At 39.5% G+C, this 19,684-nt stretch overlaps 1 protein-coding gene across 3 annotated transcripts; it reads left to right on the forward strand.

Annotated features, from left to right (window-relative positions):
- Positions 1 to 1,884: 1,884 nt before the first annotated feature.
- KATNBL1 (katanin regulatory subunit B1 like 1) lies at positions 1,885 to 19,320 on the forward strand. Of its 3 annotated transcripts, none has more exons than XM_038138009.1 (10): positions 1,885 to 2,006; positions 9,959 to 10,086; positions 10,881 to 10,921; positions 11,288 to 11,567; positions 12,983 to 13,101; positions 13,284 to 13,334; positions 13,419 to 13,508; positions 14,063 to 14,152; positions 14,529 to 14,622; positions 16,069 to 19,320. In XM_038138009.1, exons 2-10 carry the CDS (start codon positions 9,973 to 9,975, stop codon positions 16,099 to 16,101), a joined length of 912 nt encoding a protein of 303 aa, XP_037993937.1. In that variant the 5' UTR covers positions 1,885 to 2,006; positions 9,959 to 9,972; the 3' UTR covers positions 16,102 to 19,320. The 3 variants fall into 3 exon arrangements, with proteins under 3 accessions (XP_037993937.1, XP_037993939.1, XP_037993938.1); XM_038138011.1 differs by lacking the exon at positions 1,885 to 2,006 and adding an exon at positions 2,076 to 2,357; XM_038138010.1 differs by lacking the exon at positions 1,885 to 2,006 and having other exon boundaries at positions 2,426 to 10,086.
- Positions 19,321 to 19,684: the final 364 nt, after the last annotated feature.

Below are 19,684 nucleotides of genomic sequence, written 5' to 3' on the forward strand. Positions count from 1 at the left end.
GGGAGACCACTACTGTTAGGTGAGTGAAATGAAATCGTTGAGAGCATCAAATTACTTTCTTATGTTATTCTCTTACAGCAAACTACAGGGTAATACTGGTAGTAGAAGAATAAGCAGGATGTGAATAAATTTAAACTGGAAATTAGACTGCATTACTAATCACCAGGGTGTATTGGATGAAAAAGGGAATGAAGATAGTGGAATACTGTTTATTATCTCCCCTTGGCAGCCTTTCATCTGCACCTGAAATTGGGGCTTTCTTTCCTATGGAAAAGTAGTGTCATCCTCTCTTTCAGGAGCCCATCAATGAAATAAGGATACCCCTCCAGCAAAGAATATGTCCTATGTTTGCTTCTACACAAGAAGAGTCAGGACAGAAAGGCCTTACTGGTTATAATTAGCAAAGTTTAATACTTTTCCTCATAGTATCTTTCTGGATAAAATGTCCAGCACATTTATCCAGCACAGCTGGATAAACACATCATGTGATGGATGAGCAACTGGCTCACGGGTCAGGTGCAAAGGGTTATGGTGAAGGGGGTGACATCAGACTGGTGACCTGGCACTAGTGGGGTTCCCAAGGCTCTGTGCTTGTCAACATCTTCATCAATGAGCCTGGCACAGGACTGGAAGGGACACTAAACAAATTCACAGATAATACAAAACTGGGAGGAGCTGTTGACTCCTTCAAAGGCCTGTAGGCCCTACAGAGAGACCTCAACAAATTAGGCGACTCAGCAATCACCAATGGTGTGAAATACAAAAAGGGAAAGGGCCTGATTCTGCACCTGGGATGGGCAACCCTGGATGTATGGACAGACTGGGGAATGAGAGGCTGGGAAACACTGACATGGAAAGAAACCTGGAGGTCCTGGTTGATGGAAAGTTGAATTTGAGTCAGCAGTGCCCTAGCAGCCAGGAGGGCCACCTGTGTCCTGGGGTGCATCAGGCACAGTATCACAGCCAGGCAAAGGACAGGACTGTCCCTTCTGCTCTGCTCCGGGGCGGCCTCACCTCGAATGCTGGGGGCAGTTTTGGGTACCACAGTATAAGAAGTTATTAAGCTATTAGAGCACATCCAAAGTAGGGCAATGAAGATGGTGAAGGGTCTTGAAAGGAAGCCATATGAGGAGTAGCTGAGGTCACTTTGTTCAGACTGAGGGGACACCTCATTGCAGTCTACAATTTCCTTGTGAGGGGTCGCCAATCTCTTCTCTGCAGTGACCAGTGACAGGACATCAGATAATGTCCTGAAGTTGTGTCAGGGGAGACTTAGGTTGGATATTAGGAAAAAGTTTATCATCCAAAGGGTGTTTAAGCACCGGAACAGCACCAGCCTGGTAGAGTGCAGTGCTCTCGGGGACATGCTGTGACTCTTGGGGATGGTGCTACGCAGGAGTTGGACTTGGTCATCCTTGTGAGGTCCTTCCAAGTCAGCTTGTTCTGTGGTTCTGTGATAATGCAGCAGAGCATGGAGCTGCCATGGATTTCTCAGACAGTCCGTGCATTGCACACTGCTGACCACGGCTCGTCACTGGCGGCCGGCACAGGCGGAGAGCGCGGGCCCCGAGCTCCATGGCCGGGATCATCCGGCGTCACCCGCTCCCTCCCTGCTGCTCCATCGCCGGGATCATCCGGCGTGCCCGGCTCCCTGCCGGCTGCTCCATCGCCGGGATCATCCGGCGTTCCCGGCTCCCTGCCGGCTGCTCCATGGCCGGGATCATCCGGCGTGCCCGGCTCCCGCCCCCGAGGCCGCGCGGGCGCGCAGTGACGCGCGCAGTGACGCAGGCAGCGCGCGGCACGGCGGGGCGGGGCGGGGCGCGAGGCCGCGGCCGGCAGAGGGCGCGGCGGTGCCGCGCGGCGCGCGCGGCGGGGCGTGGCGCGGCGCGCGCGGCCCGGCGTGCACCGCGGCGGCGTTTGAATGGCGCAGGCTCCGGGCGCCGGGCCCCGGCCGTAGCGCTCCCGCCGCTCCTCCCGCCCGGCCCGGCCCCGAACATGAGCAGCGGGTGAGTGGCGCGGGGCTGTCCGCAGCCGGGGGAAGCGCAGCGGGGCCGCGCTCTGCCTCGGCGGGACTGGGCGCGGCTCCGCGGCGTCGCGCCGGGCGTGCGGGCCGGCGGCGGGGCCGCGGGCAGCGCGCGGGCGCGGATCGCTCCGTGTCGCTGCCCGGCGGCCTCGGCCGGCGCCCCGGCGCTGCTGTGTGCCGTGCCTGCCGCCTCCGGAGAGCGACCTGTGGCACTGGGGTTCCGTCTAAAATGGTGCCAGCAGCCTCGGCTCGAAGCAGGCGCGTGCAGCGGCGGATCCGTGCCAGGAGAGCAGGGAGGGCTCTGCTGCTGCCGAAAGGGAGGACAACGAGCTGGGTGTGAGGCCTCCTGACGGATTTAATTTCTTGGGTGTGACAGATTCCAGGAGGAAGAAGGGGGGGGTGAGGGGGAACCTTAAGTGCTTGAAGATCAGATCTTGCATTAATTACTTCGTTCTAAAGGCTTCAAATTATTTTTTCAGTGTTGGGCTGGATGATTTGGCATGCAGATTTAAAATAAAGACCTTTTGAATGGGGAGCACTTTTAAGGAGGGAGATTAGGTAGTGATCTTGGAAATCTTTTGTTTTTGTTTCTGCAACATGCTCTGCTTTGGAGCAAGGTTAAGTCCTTTTTCTTAAAAGCAGCTTTCGTCCACCTCTTCTTGGAACATCATTTTTGCTTTTCCTGTTCCCCTGTTTTTTTCTGCCTCTTATTCTCTGGCTGTAATCAGGGAAGTAATTAAAAATATGTAGTCACCCACGTTTAGTAGAATTAAAGCATAATAGAAGGCAGTTCTGTGCCTCTTTGGCCTTGGTGATTGGAAAGAACATGTTGAACTAAAATTAGAATTGATTTGAACTCCTAAACTTGAAAACTCACAATATCATTCTATTAAAATTATATTATTAAGGTAGTTTTTATATGTATATTAGAAAGTAAATGGCAATACGCTGATATGCATGTATTCTTATGGCCATGTATATATATATTCACTTGCCCACTTTTACTGCATGTTGATCCTAGAGTAAGAAGCTTGACTATGAATGAAGAAGGTTTATTAAGTGCTATAAATAGACTACAGTCAATAATAGAAGTGTATTTGAGGGTAGCATAAAAAGCCCTGTGAAAGCTGTGCGACATGTAATCACAGACTGTGCAGCCAGGTGGGCATACAGTGAGTACTTCCTCAGCCTCCACCAGGTTTGGAGCTTGAGGGGTTTGCCAGTATGTCTGTCTCTGGGTTTGAATTCAAAATTCTGTTGCAGTTTTTTTTTAAACTCCTTGGGTTGAGCAGCAAATGGTAAAAGAAATTGCTGTATTTAATTTCATGGGTAGTTTCTTAAAAAGTTGCGTAAAACGTTAATGTGGAAGCTTCAGTGTTATGGAAATTTATTTCTTTTGTAACACCTCTCAGTTGTAAAACTTTTCCAAACTTATTGTCCCCAGAGTGTTCATAAGTAAAAATCAGCAGGTAGAAGTATCTTTTCATTAGTGGAGGAGGACTTCAGAAAGGACTTGCCCACTGACACTGCTGTTACTTTAACATACCTGTCAATGCTACCACCAGAAGCAGAAAACTGAGTTCTTGTTTGACTTTTTTTTTTGTAGGAAATGTAAATAAGGTTCAGTTATTAGACCCCTGGGCTGTCTCCACAAGGCGAGCTAATGCATACCTGCTTCATCCTCACTAAACTTGTATGAACTGTGACTTGTGGTTGTTTTTGGAAGTTCATTATGACTGACAGTGGGCCCCATACAAATTTCATATGTAAGAGGAAAATGAGCTTAATCTTAGGTATAAGCTAATTTACCATAACTAGTTGTTCACATAGTATTTTCATTTACTGGAAATTTAAAGAAATTCCTGTAGTTTTATCAACATAGGAAACTTTAAACTGGAACAAATGGCCTGACAAGTGCAGCACATTAAAAAACTGTGTTCTGCTGGCATATAACACTCTTTATAATGTTGCAGAAAGATTTTTGCATTAACATACTTTTAAAAATCTTGAACTCCACTTCCTCAGTTTAGGAAAACTCAATTTTAACAGCTGGTGAACCATCAGTACATCAATTACTAAAAAAGAAATTTGAAAAATACCAAACCGTTTCATATGCAAAGGATGTGGAAGCCTTCTAAAAGAAAGACACATGGATTTTGTAACATTTATTGGAGCTAAAGTGGAAGGAAGTTATACCAAGCTTACAAAATCACTTCTGCATTATGAGATAGTGCTAATTTATTTTTGTAAGCAAATTATTCTTTTGGAAGTAAATTTGAAGTAACCATTCTTGGAAGTTTCTTGTGACCATTGTAGCTCTGATAATGGCCAGTGAAATAAGTTGACCATTACTGCTTCCCTGATGGCATACCTGTTTGGAATGCTTTCAAAGCATATGCTCTCCTCCTTGGGATAATGATTAATTAGGTTTTTCATCTGAGTTTAATATTGTCATCCTTGAACTTGCAGTTGAATTACTGCGGGGTGGAGGAGAATCACAGAAATATTTGCCATGGCTGGTGCACATGGAATGCTGCAGGAAAAAGTAGCTCTTAAGAATTTGGACAAGGAATAGGATGGAAGGGTGTGTGTTTTAAAAGGTATGGGTGATGGCTTAAGAGTTCTAACTATTTTACATTCTCCTTGCTGCCATGCAGAGTATGCCAGCCTGTGTTCTGTAAGAAAATAATATTATGTTAATATGCACATAGATTACATAATGTGCCGAGAAGAGTTTGTCCCTCTTTGGGGTCCATGCCCAGAACTTAGGACATGGGAGGGAGTGGCAGAGTTGTTAATACTTGCCTTCAGTAGATGTGCACTTGAAAGCCTGTTAGTGCTGACTATCTTTGCCTAATTCTGGTATGACCTGAAGAGTTTTATTGCATCTGGGAGAGATCAGAGATAGAAAATACCAGTAGAACCATCAAGAAAACTTTGCACAGGTAATGTCTGTTGACTGTGGGGACAAACCAGCTTCTCAGGAGACATGGCTGCTGTCACTTTAGTCCTTGTCCTTACTGGAGATTGAAGAGAATAAAAGGGGGAGAAGGGAAGATTGTTGTCCACTGTGAGAAATCACCCACTGTATAGGGGAAATTGGTGGAATTGGATTCTGTCATCCTAATGAAATCATACATCTCTGTTCAGATCTGCAGTCTACCTTGTTCACTTGTAAAACCATTTAGGATTGTATGATGGACCAAGGCAGAGCTGAAGGGGCATGCATTCTATCCTTGGTTTAATTTTAAAAACTTTGTAAAGTGAGGGAAATGTGTTGGCCTCAATGAGATTGTATAGCAGATTGTCTGATCAATTACAGCTAGCTGTGCTCATCACAAGGGAAAAGTCAGAAATTAAAGACGTTAAGGTATAGATTGTTGGACTGTATGAATTAGTATCTAATGCCAGTTTAAGAACCCTCTGTATATATCCCAAAATTACAGGGGGCTGTAGTGTCTAATTAGCTATCCCTAGATGATATCTGACTGCAAATAGGAAATCAAAGTTGCGAAGAGCCATGTAAAGTGCCTTTCATCCTGTATCATTCATCTTTTTAATTGCTGGCCAGCCAGCATTTTCCTAGGTGTTACTAAGCCTTTTAAAGCTGGTTTCTAGGATGTTGACTAAGTTTATTATAGCACTGTTAGGTTTGTGTATACCAGATTCTTCTGCTTGTGTTCTGCTCTGTTTGGACTACATCAGTTGTGTATCTGAATTTAATCACTTCCAGTGTATTTTTTTAAATGTATTTGCACAGTCTGTCCTAGAGCCCATATAAAACATGTGGATCCACAACATCCTGTGGCAAGTTCAGGTTGATTATAATTAGCACACAGCTTAACCTTGTTAGTTTGGATCAGATCTTCAGCTATTGTCTTTTGACCCTTTTTTTTTTATATTTGGGCATTTGACCCTTTTTTTTTTTTATTTTGGGCAAGAGAGGGCACAAACTCTATGCATCTTCTCCAAGCCATTCATTTTGTAGGCCTTTGTCTTATTTCCCCTGTTGGCTGTAAGTAGCCTCTTTCCCAGACTGAAGAGGCTGGTCTAATCAGTTGTTGATTATATGAAAGATATTCCATGTATTTTTAACTTCCTTTGTCTGAGCTGTTTTCTACTTTACTCAGAAGTTATTTTGACTTTTTAGGGTTGATTTGTTTTTTTTTTAAAGAAAGTTAACTAACTCTGCTCTCAGTTTGTGAAATACAGGCACAAATTAGTTCTGTACACTGTCACAATAGAGTTCTGTTTATTTTTCTATTTATTGATCCCCATGGAGTGCTGAACAGTCCAACTGATCTAAGGTAAACTGTCCTATATCCAGATACTGTTGTGGGTGGCAGTTACTAGCTCAGAGACTGATCCCAGTAGGAACCCAGAATTTTCTGCTGCCTGCAGGTACATAGGCTTTGCTTTATGTTGATCTATAAGTATTGCTTTTGCTTATTGTACATCACAGTCCCCCAGTTCTTCAGTTAGCCCTTATCTTCACTGGTATGACTTTTTATTGTCAACAGTCTTCATCCCCTTTTGTGAGGTAATTTATGAATATATTGAACAACATAAACCAATGCAGGTTTTCCCCAGGGATCTGGAGGTGATTTTCTGCAGTGTGGAAGCTGCTTAGGCAGTTTATGGCTGTTCCTGAGGTACTTGTGCATGCAAGAGCTTTCCCTTTTTTTCGCTTGGTTGCTTAGTTTCCTCAAAACTTGGAAATTCTATAAATAAAGTCTATCATTTAGTTGCCCTTTATCCATGTTGTACTACCCCATACTCTCAATAAATTCCATTAATTTTGCAGAGCAGGACTTCACAGATTCATAGAATAATTTGGGTTAGAACAGACCTTAAAGATTTTCTAGTTCCAATTTCCCTGCCGTGGGAAGGAAGGGACACCTTCCGCTAGGTCAGACTGCTCAAAGCCCCATCTAACTCGGCCTTGAACTCTTCCAGGGACAAGGCATCAACAGCTTCTCTAGGAAATGTGTTCCAGTGCCTCAACACCCTTCTAGTAAAGAATTTTGTAATTTTGTCCTAATATCCAATCTAAACCTGCCCTCTTTCAGTCTGAAGCTATTACCCTTTAGTCTATCACAAATGCCCTGGTAAAAAGTCCCTCTCTAGCTCTCCATAGCCACTTCAGGTACTGGAAGGCCACAGTGAGGTCACCCTGGAGCCTTCTCTTTTCCAGGCCGTGTTGCCTTAGTGACAGCCAGGCTGAATCTTTCCCATTATATTATTTGTTTGTGTCCACTAAGTCTATTCTTGATTACATTGTCTACTAATTAGTGCCTCAGACATGTCAGACTGGATCTTCCTTGAGGCTCTTTAAATATTGACTGTGTTTTCCACATGTGTTTTTGTTAGGTACTTTGTCAGCTCCAAGAGAGCTAAAAACACAGCTGTTTCATTACTGCTTACATGTTCACTGCTACTTCTGCATAATCTGAGACCCTCAACACTTAAAACTATGGAAACCCCTTTAAACTGTTGGACAGTGAAGTCATACAAAAGGATTTTACTTTGCTTCATCAGATGTTCCTTTATATCTGATAATCTCTTGACCTTTTGAATTTCTTTTACCAGTCTTTAAGGAAAGAATTGATAGTTCTGTTGTTTCATTCTATTTCAGCTGGGAGGCTGGGGAACAATATATTCTTACATCCGATTTGTTAGAGTGTAAAATTCTCTTAACTTTTCTCCTGGACACATGACCTTTTGTAAGGAACTTCCTTCCATCCAGAGTCCTCTCTCTCTGGTTCAGGTAGCTCCAGTTCAGGTATTTTGAGATGTTAGTTGCGCTTTAGAGCCCAATATTAAAAACAGATAAGCTAATTGAATTTCCTTGGTAAGACATTTCTTCCTAGCCTTCTAATATTTTATACTTCTTTTAAGCAAAAAGTATTCTAGTTATATAGTACTGCATTTGTTTTGGTGATCAGATTCTTGTGTACTGCTTAGTGTGAAAGATGAGGGTAGATTGAGATCATTTGTTAAACAAGCAAAAATAAGGAACGGTCACTGTTAGGCATGAGGAATTGTAAGCTGATAGTGTGTTATGGGAGTAGTCACAAAAATTATTCTTCAGCAACAGAGATTAGGGATTTTTTAGCATCTGATGAGGTGGCTGTGGGTTTTAACTCAGGTGGTTGGAGATTAACCCCCCCTAATATTTTAGTTTATTGCTTTCCCCTCAGTATTATTCTCAAACAGTGGATAGAAGAAAAAAGAAAGTCAAGACTTTTTCCAAGTCCTCTTCATCGCTGACCTGAATAAAAGGATGGATTTCTTTGGATTTTAGGATTGTTCCGTTTTTCTTCAAAAGTCCAGCTGTTCAGCATATGCCTTTGTGTTGTGCTCCAAGTACAAATTTTAATATACAGCCCATTTTGAGTCCAAATAATGGTTTTAAGCAGTCTGATAAGCAGAGGGAAAGGTGTTTATGTGAGTTTTTTTTCTACACTTCAGGGAAAAGTTTATTTACAGACCTGTGTGGCAGAACTAGGAAGTGTGGAGACTAACAAAGTGATCACTCTTCATCACTGTCTCATAGTATGAAAAAATTAAGTTAATGAACCAGTCTTAAGCCAGACTTGCATCTGGAAAAATATTGGCCACCAGCTGTTAAAGATATTGCCCTAAATAATGCTGCCATTTGAAGTTCTTGCTGTAGTCTGAGGGCTCTATGTTCCCATCTTACAGAGTAAGGGATTCTGTCAGTAAATACTCCATTTTTGAGAGAGATATAAAGTGAAGTTGTTTAGTACTGGTCCAATTCCAAAGAATACCAGAATATTTGAAGAATTTTTTTTTCTACCACTGTACCCTACAAGAGGGATTTTAGTGTGCCTGAATATAGCATCTGTGTTGTTTTGGGCCTGCCACCTGCTTGTTTCATTTGATGGCCTTTAGCTACTGCATGGATCTTCATGGCTAATAAGCTGTTTCCCATCTGGCTTATTCAGTGCTCAGTGTCCAAGTCTTATAAATGCCAAAGTTCTTAGTGCGAGGTAAATCTGCTACATACAGTAAAAGGATTGGGCTGCTGCTAAAGATTGAGGGGAGAGATTGGAGCACTCATGTTGAGACCAGAGTTGTACCTTCTAGGGGAAAAACCAGTAATATTGGAGCAAGTGGTTGTCTTTTTAAAGTAGCATAGGATGTACACTTCAAGAATAGTGCCTCTATGATGATGTAGTAGTTGAACCTAGTCTCAAGCAATGGATCGTCTGATCAGTTATAAAAGATGTAAAATCATATGTACAGCTGAATCAATCTTGGTGTTGATTCTTATAGAAATACTTGCATACTTCAAGACAAAGGACTTTAGGCATAAAATAAAGTTATGGGTTTTAGTATGAAAAATGGCCAAAGCATTGCTTTGACAAAAATGAGAGGGGAGGGGGGATGTACATTTGCCAATAAACCAAGAAGATATTTCCTTCTTTTTTTTAACTTTTGTTATTTTGATGAAGCTTGCTTTCTTCCTGAAAAAGAAGAGTCAGTTTTTTAGCTGTCTTTTGTACTTAGAAACAGATGTGAAACCAATTATTTTTCTCTAGGTGGCAGATGGAATTCACAGTGTGAGGAAAAAGTTTCATAAATTGCCCTATTCTTTACTTGAATTCTTGTTTGTATGGCACCCCTCAGTGCAGGTGTAGAAACTGATATGAAAACAAAATCTCTGCCTCGGTTTCTTGGGGTGATTTTGGTTTTGTTTCTTCTTTCTTGAAAGCTAAATAGGGATTTTGAAATTCTCAACATGTTAATAATAAGGCCTCCAGCTAAGATGCACTAAAGGACGGTGTCTTGGGTTATATCTAGGATGGAAGATCTTGCAAATAGTTGAATTCTAATGTTGCTAGCTGCGTTTTAAGAAATCTGGAAGAACGTTTTAGAAAATACAACTAAATATCTTTCCCTTGAGAACAGGGATTTGAGAGATTATGGCATCTGAAGCTCACAATGTTAAAAAACAGAAAGTATTGCTTATTGAAGGTCATCCCATTGATCTCCCCAGAAAAAGAATCTCTTCTTCCACTAAAAAGATCATGAAGGAGGTAAGCTGTTTTTGTTGTTTGTTGGGTTGTTTTATGTCCTCTGAGAAAAATGAAGTAAAGATTTTAAACTTGTTTATAGTTCTGAGCAATCTAAATCTAGAAGCACAGCACTACTATGCATTTGATATTGAGATGTGCAATAGAACTTTAAATTGTTTATATAGCAGTTATAGTATGAAAACTGTGTGTTGTGATAGATACAGGCAGCAGCTGCAGAGATCAGTGCATTGTATCATCCATGTGAGCAGTAGGTACTGATTGATGCAGTCTCACTCATGTGTGCCTTTTTGCATTCAAGCCAGAAATGTTTCAATACAGGAATTCTGTCATGAAAAATTTCTTTCTTGCCAGGAGAGCTACATGGCACAAGTGAGAGGTGGAGTCGGTGAAACCCATTCATTGAAATAGATCTGTCATATAATTATACAGCTTCACCTAGCACATTGGTAGCACGTAGATTTTCACTGGCTTCTTGCTGCTCAAAAGTAGTTTTTATAACCTCTTACCTGTGTTACTGGCTGAAGACTAAGACAGTGGAGTACAGAGGAAGCACTGGAGAGGCAACCTAACTGTAAGACCTCTTCAGACAGTGCAGAAGATGTCAATATCCTCTCTTTATTGAAATTTTGTATTAAAACTAACATTTTATGACCAGTGTTACCAAAAAAAGATCGTAACTTTATCTTGTTGATGTGCACAATCTAAATGTTATCATTAATGCTAAGCAGTATAGATGGGAGTGTTTGACCCTTTATAGTAATACAACTTTTTTTTTTCTATTTCCTTTCTCCCAGGGTAAGAAATCTCCAAAACAGCTGGCGTCATACACAAACAGGTAGGTAGGTGGGCTGTGCTGTGTGATATCTGAGTTTAAAGTGGGACAGAGATAGGGAGAAAGTCACAGTTGAAATTCCAGAGCAAACACAAATGGATGATAGGTCTTCATTTTAATCACAGTTCTTAGTTCTTGTGTTATCTTCCATAATAATGAGTCTCTGCATTAATAAAAACAGAGAAGAATATTGGTGGCATGACTTCTAATAGCCCTAGTGTCATTAAGATATGTATTGAGGGGAAAAATGTTTTCAACAACATGAAAGCTAACTGCTGAATTCATAATTATATATATATGTATAAACATAATAATGTAATTGATTTGGTTGGGGTCAACCTTCACTAAAATAGTGCTTTATTATTGCAGAGTAACGGTTGGAAAAACGGTGACCAGTCCCCTCTCTCTTTTCAAAGTGGTATATTGTAAAAGGAAAGTTCATTGTTATACTCCAAAGCCTTGTTACAGAAAGAAACTGTGCCCTAAATCTAGGGGCCGTGACATGGCAAATAAAGAAAATGAACTGGCTTGTGCAGGGAATCTGCCAGCAAAACTTCACAACAGTCGGACACACTTGCTGAATTCTAGTGACTCTGGCTCGTCTCAAACAGAAGGCCCCTCATCCAAATACAGTGCATTTTTTTCAGAGGTGGGTAGAGTTTGAAGAAACCTCAGTTTAAAAAAGAAGTGTTTGTAGTAAATTAGCTGTGGAAGTTTCCTTTAGATTAATTTCCTTCAATTCTGCAAATATAAGGTCATGTGATTTACAGTCTGTCCATTTATGGCGATGCAGTTGTCAATAGTAGTAGTCCTGCCACTTTTCTTCATATTTGTGTCAGGTCTGAAGCTCAGATCTGCCAGACTTGACTGGGTTAGAAGTGTACCAGCACCAAAGAACAATGTTGTTTTGACCTGCGTCGGTTTCATGAACTGGCAGGACACATGTCCACGTGTGTGTTTATAGAAGTGTAAAAATAGTAGTACATCAGTGAGAATAAACTGGTGAGGTAGATTAGTACCATTTTCAATAGCAGTATCAACTTTGTGCAAAACTAACTTCAGTGTTTGTATGAGCTTTATTTCTTGTTAGGTTTGGTTGAGGGAACCTAGTGGATGCTTGTAGGGCTTCCGAAACTGTCTAAAAGGTCAGATATTTCAATTAAATGGAATTTGTGACAATGAAGGTCATTTAAGGCTCTTAATGTTGAAGTTTGCATTTCTGTCACAATAGATTTTTGTTACTCGTTGGGGCTTGCATGCCTTTAAAGTGAGGCATGGCAGGGAAGGTAAGATCAGAAGCTGTCACCATGCTGTTGTGGGCTCCCCTGAGCGAGAGCCCTGAGAGGCCAGTGGGCTCAAGGCTTGAGTCTGCAGCACTTCTGCACTGTTTAATTTGATGGTTTCAAGAAAAGAGCGAAATAGCTACAATATTTTGCAGATATAGCACACAATAATAGCTACAATATTTCTGCTACAATAGAGGCTGCAGAAAGATGGGTAAAGAAAGGAAGTGAGGAAGATACATTTTCTGAGAAGCTAAGGAGCAGATCACTGGCCTCTGGTTACAAATGACTATTTAAGTGGTTTGAGAGATGTGTGTGGCTGTGCAGTGTTCGTTCCAGTCCAAGGTCTAATTAATTAAAATGCCTGAACTTCATTCAGAGAACAAGCTTTTTCAGAAATGAACCTTTTCTGTTGGAGTTTGGAATAATACATGTAATTACTTGTGTCTAAATTGTGTCAAAATTAATAATCATCTAAGTAAAAAGTTCTCAGAGTTGGTGAGACTTATGGGTTGATGCTCATGAATGCTCATTTTAATTATTTGATACCTGTCTTAGGTGGTAGAGAGGTACAAACCTTACACAGTTTTCGTGTAAAGTAGGTCCAATATTTTCATGACCCCAAGGGAAATTTGTGGGTTTAAGTCTGTTCTTAGATAAATTTCTAAAACAGATTGATCAACATACAGGTAGAATATACTAGATTATATTTGAGTAGCTTATTGTGTTATGGCTGGCTACTTAACTTGTGACAACATTTTATATTTTTAAAAACTTGCAGGTTTCTCAGGACCATGAAACTATGGCTCAAGTTCTTTTCAGCAGGAATCTGAGACTGAACGTAGCTTTAACCTTTTGGAGAAGGCGAAGTATAAGTGAACTGGTAGCCTACTTAGTGAGGTAAAATAATTCTTTCATATCCTTAAAATGACAGCAATCTCAAATATGCCACAGTATTTTTAGCTGTTCCAAAAATGTTGTGACTTAGTTACACTTTTTAAATCCCAGTGGAAGCATGTACTTCCACTACTAGTAGTAGGATCCACAAGTAACACTTCTGATTTTATTCTTAATGTTTCTAGGATACAGGATCTTGGAGTAGTAGTAGACTGCCTTCCTGTGCTTACGAACAGGTACAAACAGAAAAAAGTGGGGAATTAAAACCTGCTTATAACCACACTGAAGTTGGAGCACTTCTGAAACATTTTGTTTTTAAGTTTACAGGAAGAAAAACCATATGTTTCAGTTGGCTGCTGTGTAGATCTTTTGCCTTTAGTGAAATCTCTGCTTAAAAGCAAATACGAAGAGTAAGTATCAGCTTGGGATGTTTTTGAAACATTATTACTTCCTGGCTGTGCAGAGCTCTGGAAATCAATAGTTTTTAATCCTATGACTCTTGTTCCCTCTGCCCCTTCTCCCAGCTCTGCCTTTCTCAGGAAATGAGAAAGCTCTGGAATGGAAGCTTTTGTCTGAACCTTTATCCTTTACCAGAACAGCAGTGCAGAAATTCTTTTCTGCAATGTTAGGGACTTGGGGAAGAGGACTGGCTTTGCCCTTATGCATATTTATTTATCCTAAACAGTAAAAAAGAATAGCACTGAGGTTTTAGTATGCTTTATAACATGTAATCAAGGCAGAGTTTTCTTCCACTTTTTCAACAAGAACTTCAGGCTACCACTTAGAAATTGCAAGTATAAGCAAGTATTTAAACTTACCAATTTGTCTAGATTATTGTTCTTCCAGAATAGAAAATGTGTTGTTTTCTAAATTGCTTACAAAGTTATTTCAATGCTTTATTTATCTGGTCAGTAGATAATCCAGGGAGGGGGAAATGCATAATGTGTAAAATGTGTTGTTACAGATACGTCATAGTGGGTTTAAACTGGCTTCAGGCTGTCATTAAAAGATGGTGGTCAGAACTATCTGCACATACAGAAAAGGCAGAAGATGGGTGAGTATAGTGTTGGCAAGTATTTAAATGTGTTTCTGTAGTCTATTTCATCTCAATCTGTTCTAATTTTGATCAGTAGGAGCACATCTTGCCTACAAAAGGCAAACTTACGATTTTAAAGTTAAAGCTTAAAAGTATTTTAAGGATAGTTTAGTTACTGGTTTTGTTGGGTTTTTTTGCTACTGTTTTAATACATGTAGGACATAGTCATATCAGGGATTATACAAATGCTGTAGAAGTTGAATCAAAATTTTTCAGGTCTTGTGGCAATATCTATTGTATAGGCTAAGTCTATATGCGGTATAAATTCATTTTAGTAAAAGGGACTACAGATATATACTACCTATTTTACAAAGTGATGTTCATTCTCTTTCAGAAACATTCATATTTTAAAACAACAGCTAAGTGTTTTGTGGGAACAGGAGAATCATCTTACTCTGGTTCCAGGATATACTGGTAATATAGCTAAGGTGAGTTCTGGTTCCAGTTCTGGTTGTGTTCAGTCCTGTTTTACTTATGCTGAACTGTGGTTAGACAGAAACACTTTTACTTTAGTTGCTACTAATGCTCAAGTGTATTGCATGGTTTTTACAAAAATCTGGAGTTGCTTCCCTATGATAGTTTTGTGAATTAAAACTATAATTATCCTTAAGCATCTCCTTAATAACAAAGTAGCTAATAGTAATGAGCCTTAAAATGGATGTGAAAAAGGGCTCAGTGGAGTAGGTAGACTGTAGAAGGGACAGATCTCTTCTCTTAGATCTGTTGTACCCATTGTTGTAAGTGTAATGGAGAATCTTAGCCCAGGAAGGTCATTGGCATTTGCATGTCAGGTGACAGAGGCAAGTGACAACATACTAAATTCTAAAGCTTATTGCTGACCTGGTGCTTAGAAAATGGTGAGTTTGTGGTGAGCAGAAGAGCCTGTCTATCTGAGGTGAATCTCTGCTTGCATTTTTCAGTAGGTTAAGGGTGTCTGGTAGATCCATGTTTTGCTGTTTGTGCTCATCTCTATAAACATGGCTTTCTGAGATTGGGTACCAAAAGTTATACTAGATAGAAACTTCTCCAGGTGGAGGGACCTGATGAAGGTGGACAGTGAGAAAGGAGTTGGTTGTGTGCAGGATTTGAGTGAACTTGAAAAGAACTTTAAAATTGCATCTTTTACTTACATCTTAAGAACTTTTGGTGAATCCGTTATTCTGTGCCTACAGAATTTATCACTTTGATGTGTCAAACAAGTAAACTCTTTCCTTTTTTTCTGGGACTGCTGTGCACCTGTGACTTCAGTTTTGATGTCCCTGCAAGGATAATTACAAAATTCTTGCAGCACTACAGTCAACAGGGATGCAGAAGAACTGAGTTCTAGCTCCCAACTTGGTAGAGCTATGACAGCTTGTAATGTAGACTGCCTAGTTCTTTTGCTGGATCAGAATAGCAGCTATAGGTAGTGTCAGTTTGTTTCTCTAGAGTTCAGGTTCCCTTTATGTTCATTTGCTCTCTTGTTAATGTGTATCAGTATAGATTGTGACCAAAGTCACTCTGAGCAAGTCAGAGCAAAAGTAGTACAAGAATGTTGGAAGGGTTGGGTGAAGGAATGTCTTACATAACATGTTTTAACTATATGGTCATATGATGATGATGATCTTTCCTGCTCATGCAGGGAGCAGAGGAATAACAGATAAAATTGATAGCTTTGAAAACTAATCCTACTCTTCTGGCAGGCTTTTTAGTGCGTAAAGAAATGTCATTGAAAACATTAATTTGAAAGTAATCATGAAGACAACTGGTTCTGAAATTTGGGCAAATACAATTATTCTTGTGTTATGGTCCTGAGGTTGCCCTGCTTCAGACATAGAGTTGACATTAGAGCTATAAGTAATGTGACAAACACTTTCTCCTTTTTTTCCTTCTAGGATGTAAATGCTTATTTATTGCAGCTACACTGACATGATGGGGAAACAGTGTGCTTATGTGGTGAAACAATACCCTAAAGTATCCCTGAAATATGTGCTGAAAGCCTTTTGAGAAATACTGGCAGAAGAGAACTGAACTGTCAAGCTGTTTAATGAAACCACTAACAAAACCCTAACAATCTACTTCACATTGAAGTGGAAAAATATCTAGTAGGAGCAACTTTTACTTCAGTGAGGTGAAAGTGCACTGAAAACTGTATGCCTTTGCTGCATTTGGGATTCGCTCAGTTACTAGGTATTCCTTTAAATGCTACTGTACCTTACAACATCATCGCATAAAAGAAGATGAACTATACTGTCATGAGGACAAGACAGCAGAACCAGTTATAAGGAACCAACAAAAACAATCAGCATTAAAAGCTTTTAAATGTCTCTTTCACAAGAGAACTCCAAATGCATAACTATCTTCCAATTACATAAAAAATACAAAAAACTTTGAGATATTCAGTTGCTTCTATGTTTTAATCAAATTATTAAAGACAGTTTTTGTTTGCACTATTGAGAAACTATACAGCAAAGATGCCTTAATTACTAGTGTTTCAAAAAGCCAATGTGTTAAGATGCAGATAGCTATTATGTTCAGATTGTGATGAAAAACTACAAAAATCAGGGTTTCACATTGTGTAGTTAATGAAATATTGCACATATACAAAGATTCATGTATGAAAAATATTATAAATACCTGAAGTTAAGCTTGGGTAAACAGTTATTGCAAATGTCAGCAGAATGGTGAATTTATGTCTAACAAATGTTTTTATATTGTATGTGGATTTCTAACACAGTAATCTTGTTCTGTATCATTCAAACTACATGCAAATAAGTAAATATATTAAATATATCTACTGTTTTTTCTTTTCAAGTTCAAAAAAATCAATTTCTAGAATAATCTCTTCCACAGTACTTTTTTATCATAGATATTTATGTCTCTTGTTTGAAATGTTTACAGCCAGGTGAGGCCATGTTATTGAAATCACACCCTTTTTATACTACCTCCTTTAAGAAACTGACAAAGAACTTTTGCAAAATTGATCAAGTTCTAACCTGATCAATGATGGCAAAGTCATACCAACAACAGCATTGAGAATACAGCTACAAACTTTTACTGTCATATTGATATGCTGTTCTATTTTAATTTAAAAGCTGTATCTTAATAGCTCTGAGGGAGTCTTAATCTTAGGCTTGCTGTTGCCTTTTTTAATTTTGTGATTAGGAAGCATGCTTTTTCAGTTAAAACTTACAAAGTCCCAGCTCTTCACTTAAAAGTATACATGCACAGCATGTATGACCAAATGGACTACATCCTTAAAAATAAGTACTTGCAAGGGTTGTTTTCATACCTAGCATTAAGCATGTGCACTTTTATTGACATGCAGGAGAAAAGTCTTCTGATAGCCGCAAGTGGTTTTTGCTTTACAGATTAAATAAATTAATTTTGAACTCCTGTAGTGGTCAATAACTTCAGGCCTCCTGTTGCTTAGTGTTGTATTTAGTTTATGTATCATTGTTGCTGACTTCTGAAGGCCAACTAGAAATCTGTCATGAGAACTTGGTGCTTTTAGTTGACTGTTCTGTAAACCACCAAAAAAGTTTTGCATTTCCTAGGGCAGTCTGTTACAAAGAGTTTTTGGGGCATCCCAAAACTGCAAGCTTTGTGGGACAATTTGGAGATTATGCACATAGCCAATCTTTTTGCTGGAATTGTTATGTATCATTAGAGATATTTCATGCTCAAAAAGTTTTGAGATAGGACTTTTCAGATGTTCTTACTATCAATTAAAAATCTAAAGAACTATAGTATGACAACATTCTTGTATTACTTTACTGTTCCATTGAACACTTAAATGTAAAAATAACAAAGTCCAGTTTCATCATTTGGGTGGCAATTGCTGAAACTCTTAGATTATTCCTCAAGAAGAATACTGTTTATGGAAACTCGGGTTTAATTTTTTTTAATAGACAAAGTAGCTCATGGCCATTTGTTTCTGATAATATAAGAAAGTATGATTGTGATTGATTAAAGGGATACTTTAGTATTTAAAAATCTAGCTTGAATGTAGATTTAGATACATGGGCTTATAATGAATTCTGTATATGGCCATAGAGTTACCAAATCCTAACTGTGGACAGTGCTTTTGTTTTAGAGGCAAGGTAAGATTGATTTGAGGATTATTACTGAGGAGTATCTAATAAAATAATGCATTCTTTTTAACTGCCAAAAGTTGTATTTTGACAGCATCAATAATACAGTATTAAACATGGTCATTATTATCTGTGCCTTATTTTAAATGAAATTTTTACTGTTTTCAGGCAGCTACTAGACTGTAAGAACAGGGTTCAGGTGTCTGCATTATGAAATTTTTTTTTCCATCATGTTCCTAATTCATTGAAACTATTCACACTAATATTCAGGCTCAGCTTCTTGTATTCTCTTTAGTTCTCCAATGGCTAGGAATCAATTTTACTGTTACAGAATGTACATGTATAATGTCTGGTCAAAATTGACATGAGTTAAATGTCTTAACGGCTGTGTAACTCATTAAATTCATATAGTTGTCTGAGTGAATCCAAGAATTATGAGCTATCCCATGCATAAATTATAATCTTTGTGATACTTTCTAAAAATGCTATTTCTAGGATGTGTCAGAAGATCCAGACAGAATTAGTCCTTTTCCTGTGTGTTCTTGTGATGCAGAAGCACCTATGTACTTGAGGATGAAGGATGCCTCCATAAAGCTGTTCTTCATATTACACCACTTGATATGAAACTCATGTCTTTGAAAAACAGTATGGCTTTTGCCTCAGTGTCCCCTGAAAGTACTTGAGGCTGTTTTGCTGAAGGAGTACTTTTAAGTGTGACCCAGGATTTGCCCATCCCCTAAAGATTAAAGAATCCTTCTGGCAAACTGTCTCTTGCTGCAGGGCTGAAAAAAAAATTCCCAAATTTTGTAAATGGAAGTGGCCAAGTTGAGGTATTGCTGGTAGCTTGCTGAAGAGTGGAGGTGGAAAAAGCTATGCCATTAATTAGCTGGGTATGAAGAAGTTAGCATGTCTTAATGACTATATATGTCTCTGTTTTGAAGGAACTATGCCTATTTCTCAGGAAAGAGTCCTCTACTCTTGTATCACACAGGTACTGCGGTTCCACACTCCTTAATAGTGCTTACAGATTGTTGCTGGTAGTAAAAAAAAAAAAAAAATAGCAGCAGCCCTCCAAGAGCTTACCCTCTGCAGTGAGATATAAATGAAATTATTTTTTTCCCTCCTGTAGGTTGCTTTATTAGAGGCTGCAGTTTTAACACTTGAGGTGCAGGAGGGATGGGAGAGTAGGAAAGGACAAAGTACATGTGCCCTATGCTGAGTGACATCAGCCCCACTGTGTCATAAAGCAGGCTGTATTTTCATTTTCTGGCAGCTGAAGTAGGCAAGTTTGGAGTTAAATATCTTTATGCATTTAGCATTGAAGAGATAAAGGTTTTGGAGATGGATGCTACAGTGCTAATTTATTATTTTTTTGAGTTTTTTTCTTGAAAGAGTGGACATTATTAGTGTGGAAACT

Source organism: Motacilla alba, chromosome 5 (genome assembly GCF_015832195.1).
Source record: "Motacilla alba alba isolate MOTALB_02 chromosome 5, Motacilla_alba_V1.0_pri, whole genome shotgun sequence".
Taxonomy (NCBI): domain Eukaryota; kingdom Metazoa; phylum Chordata; class Aves; order Passeriformes; family Motacillidae; genus Motacilla; species Motacilla alba.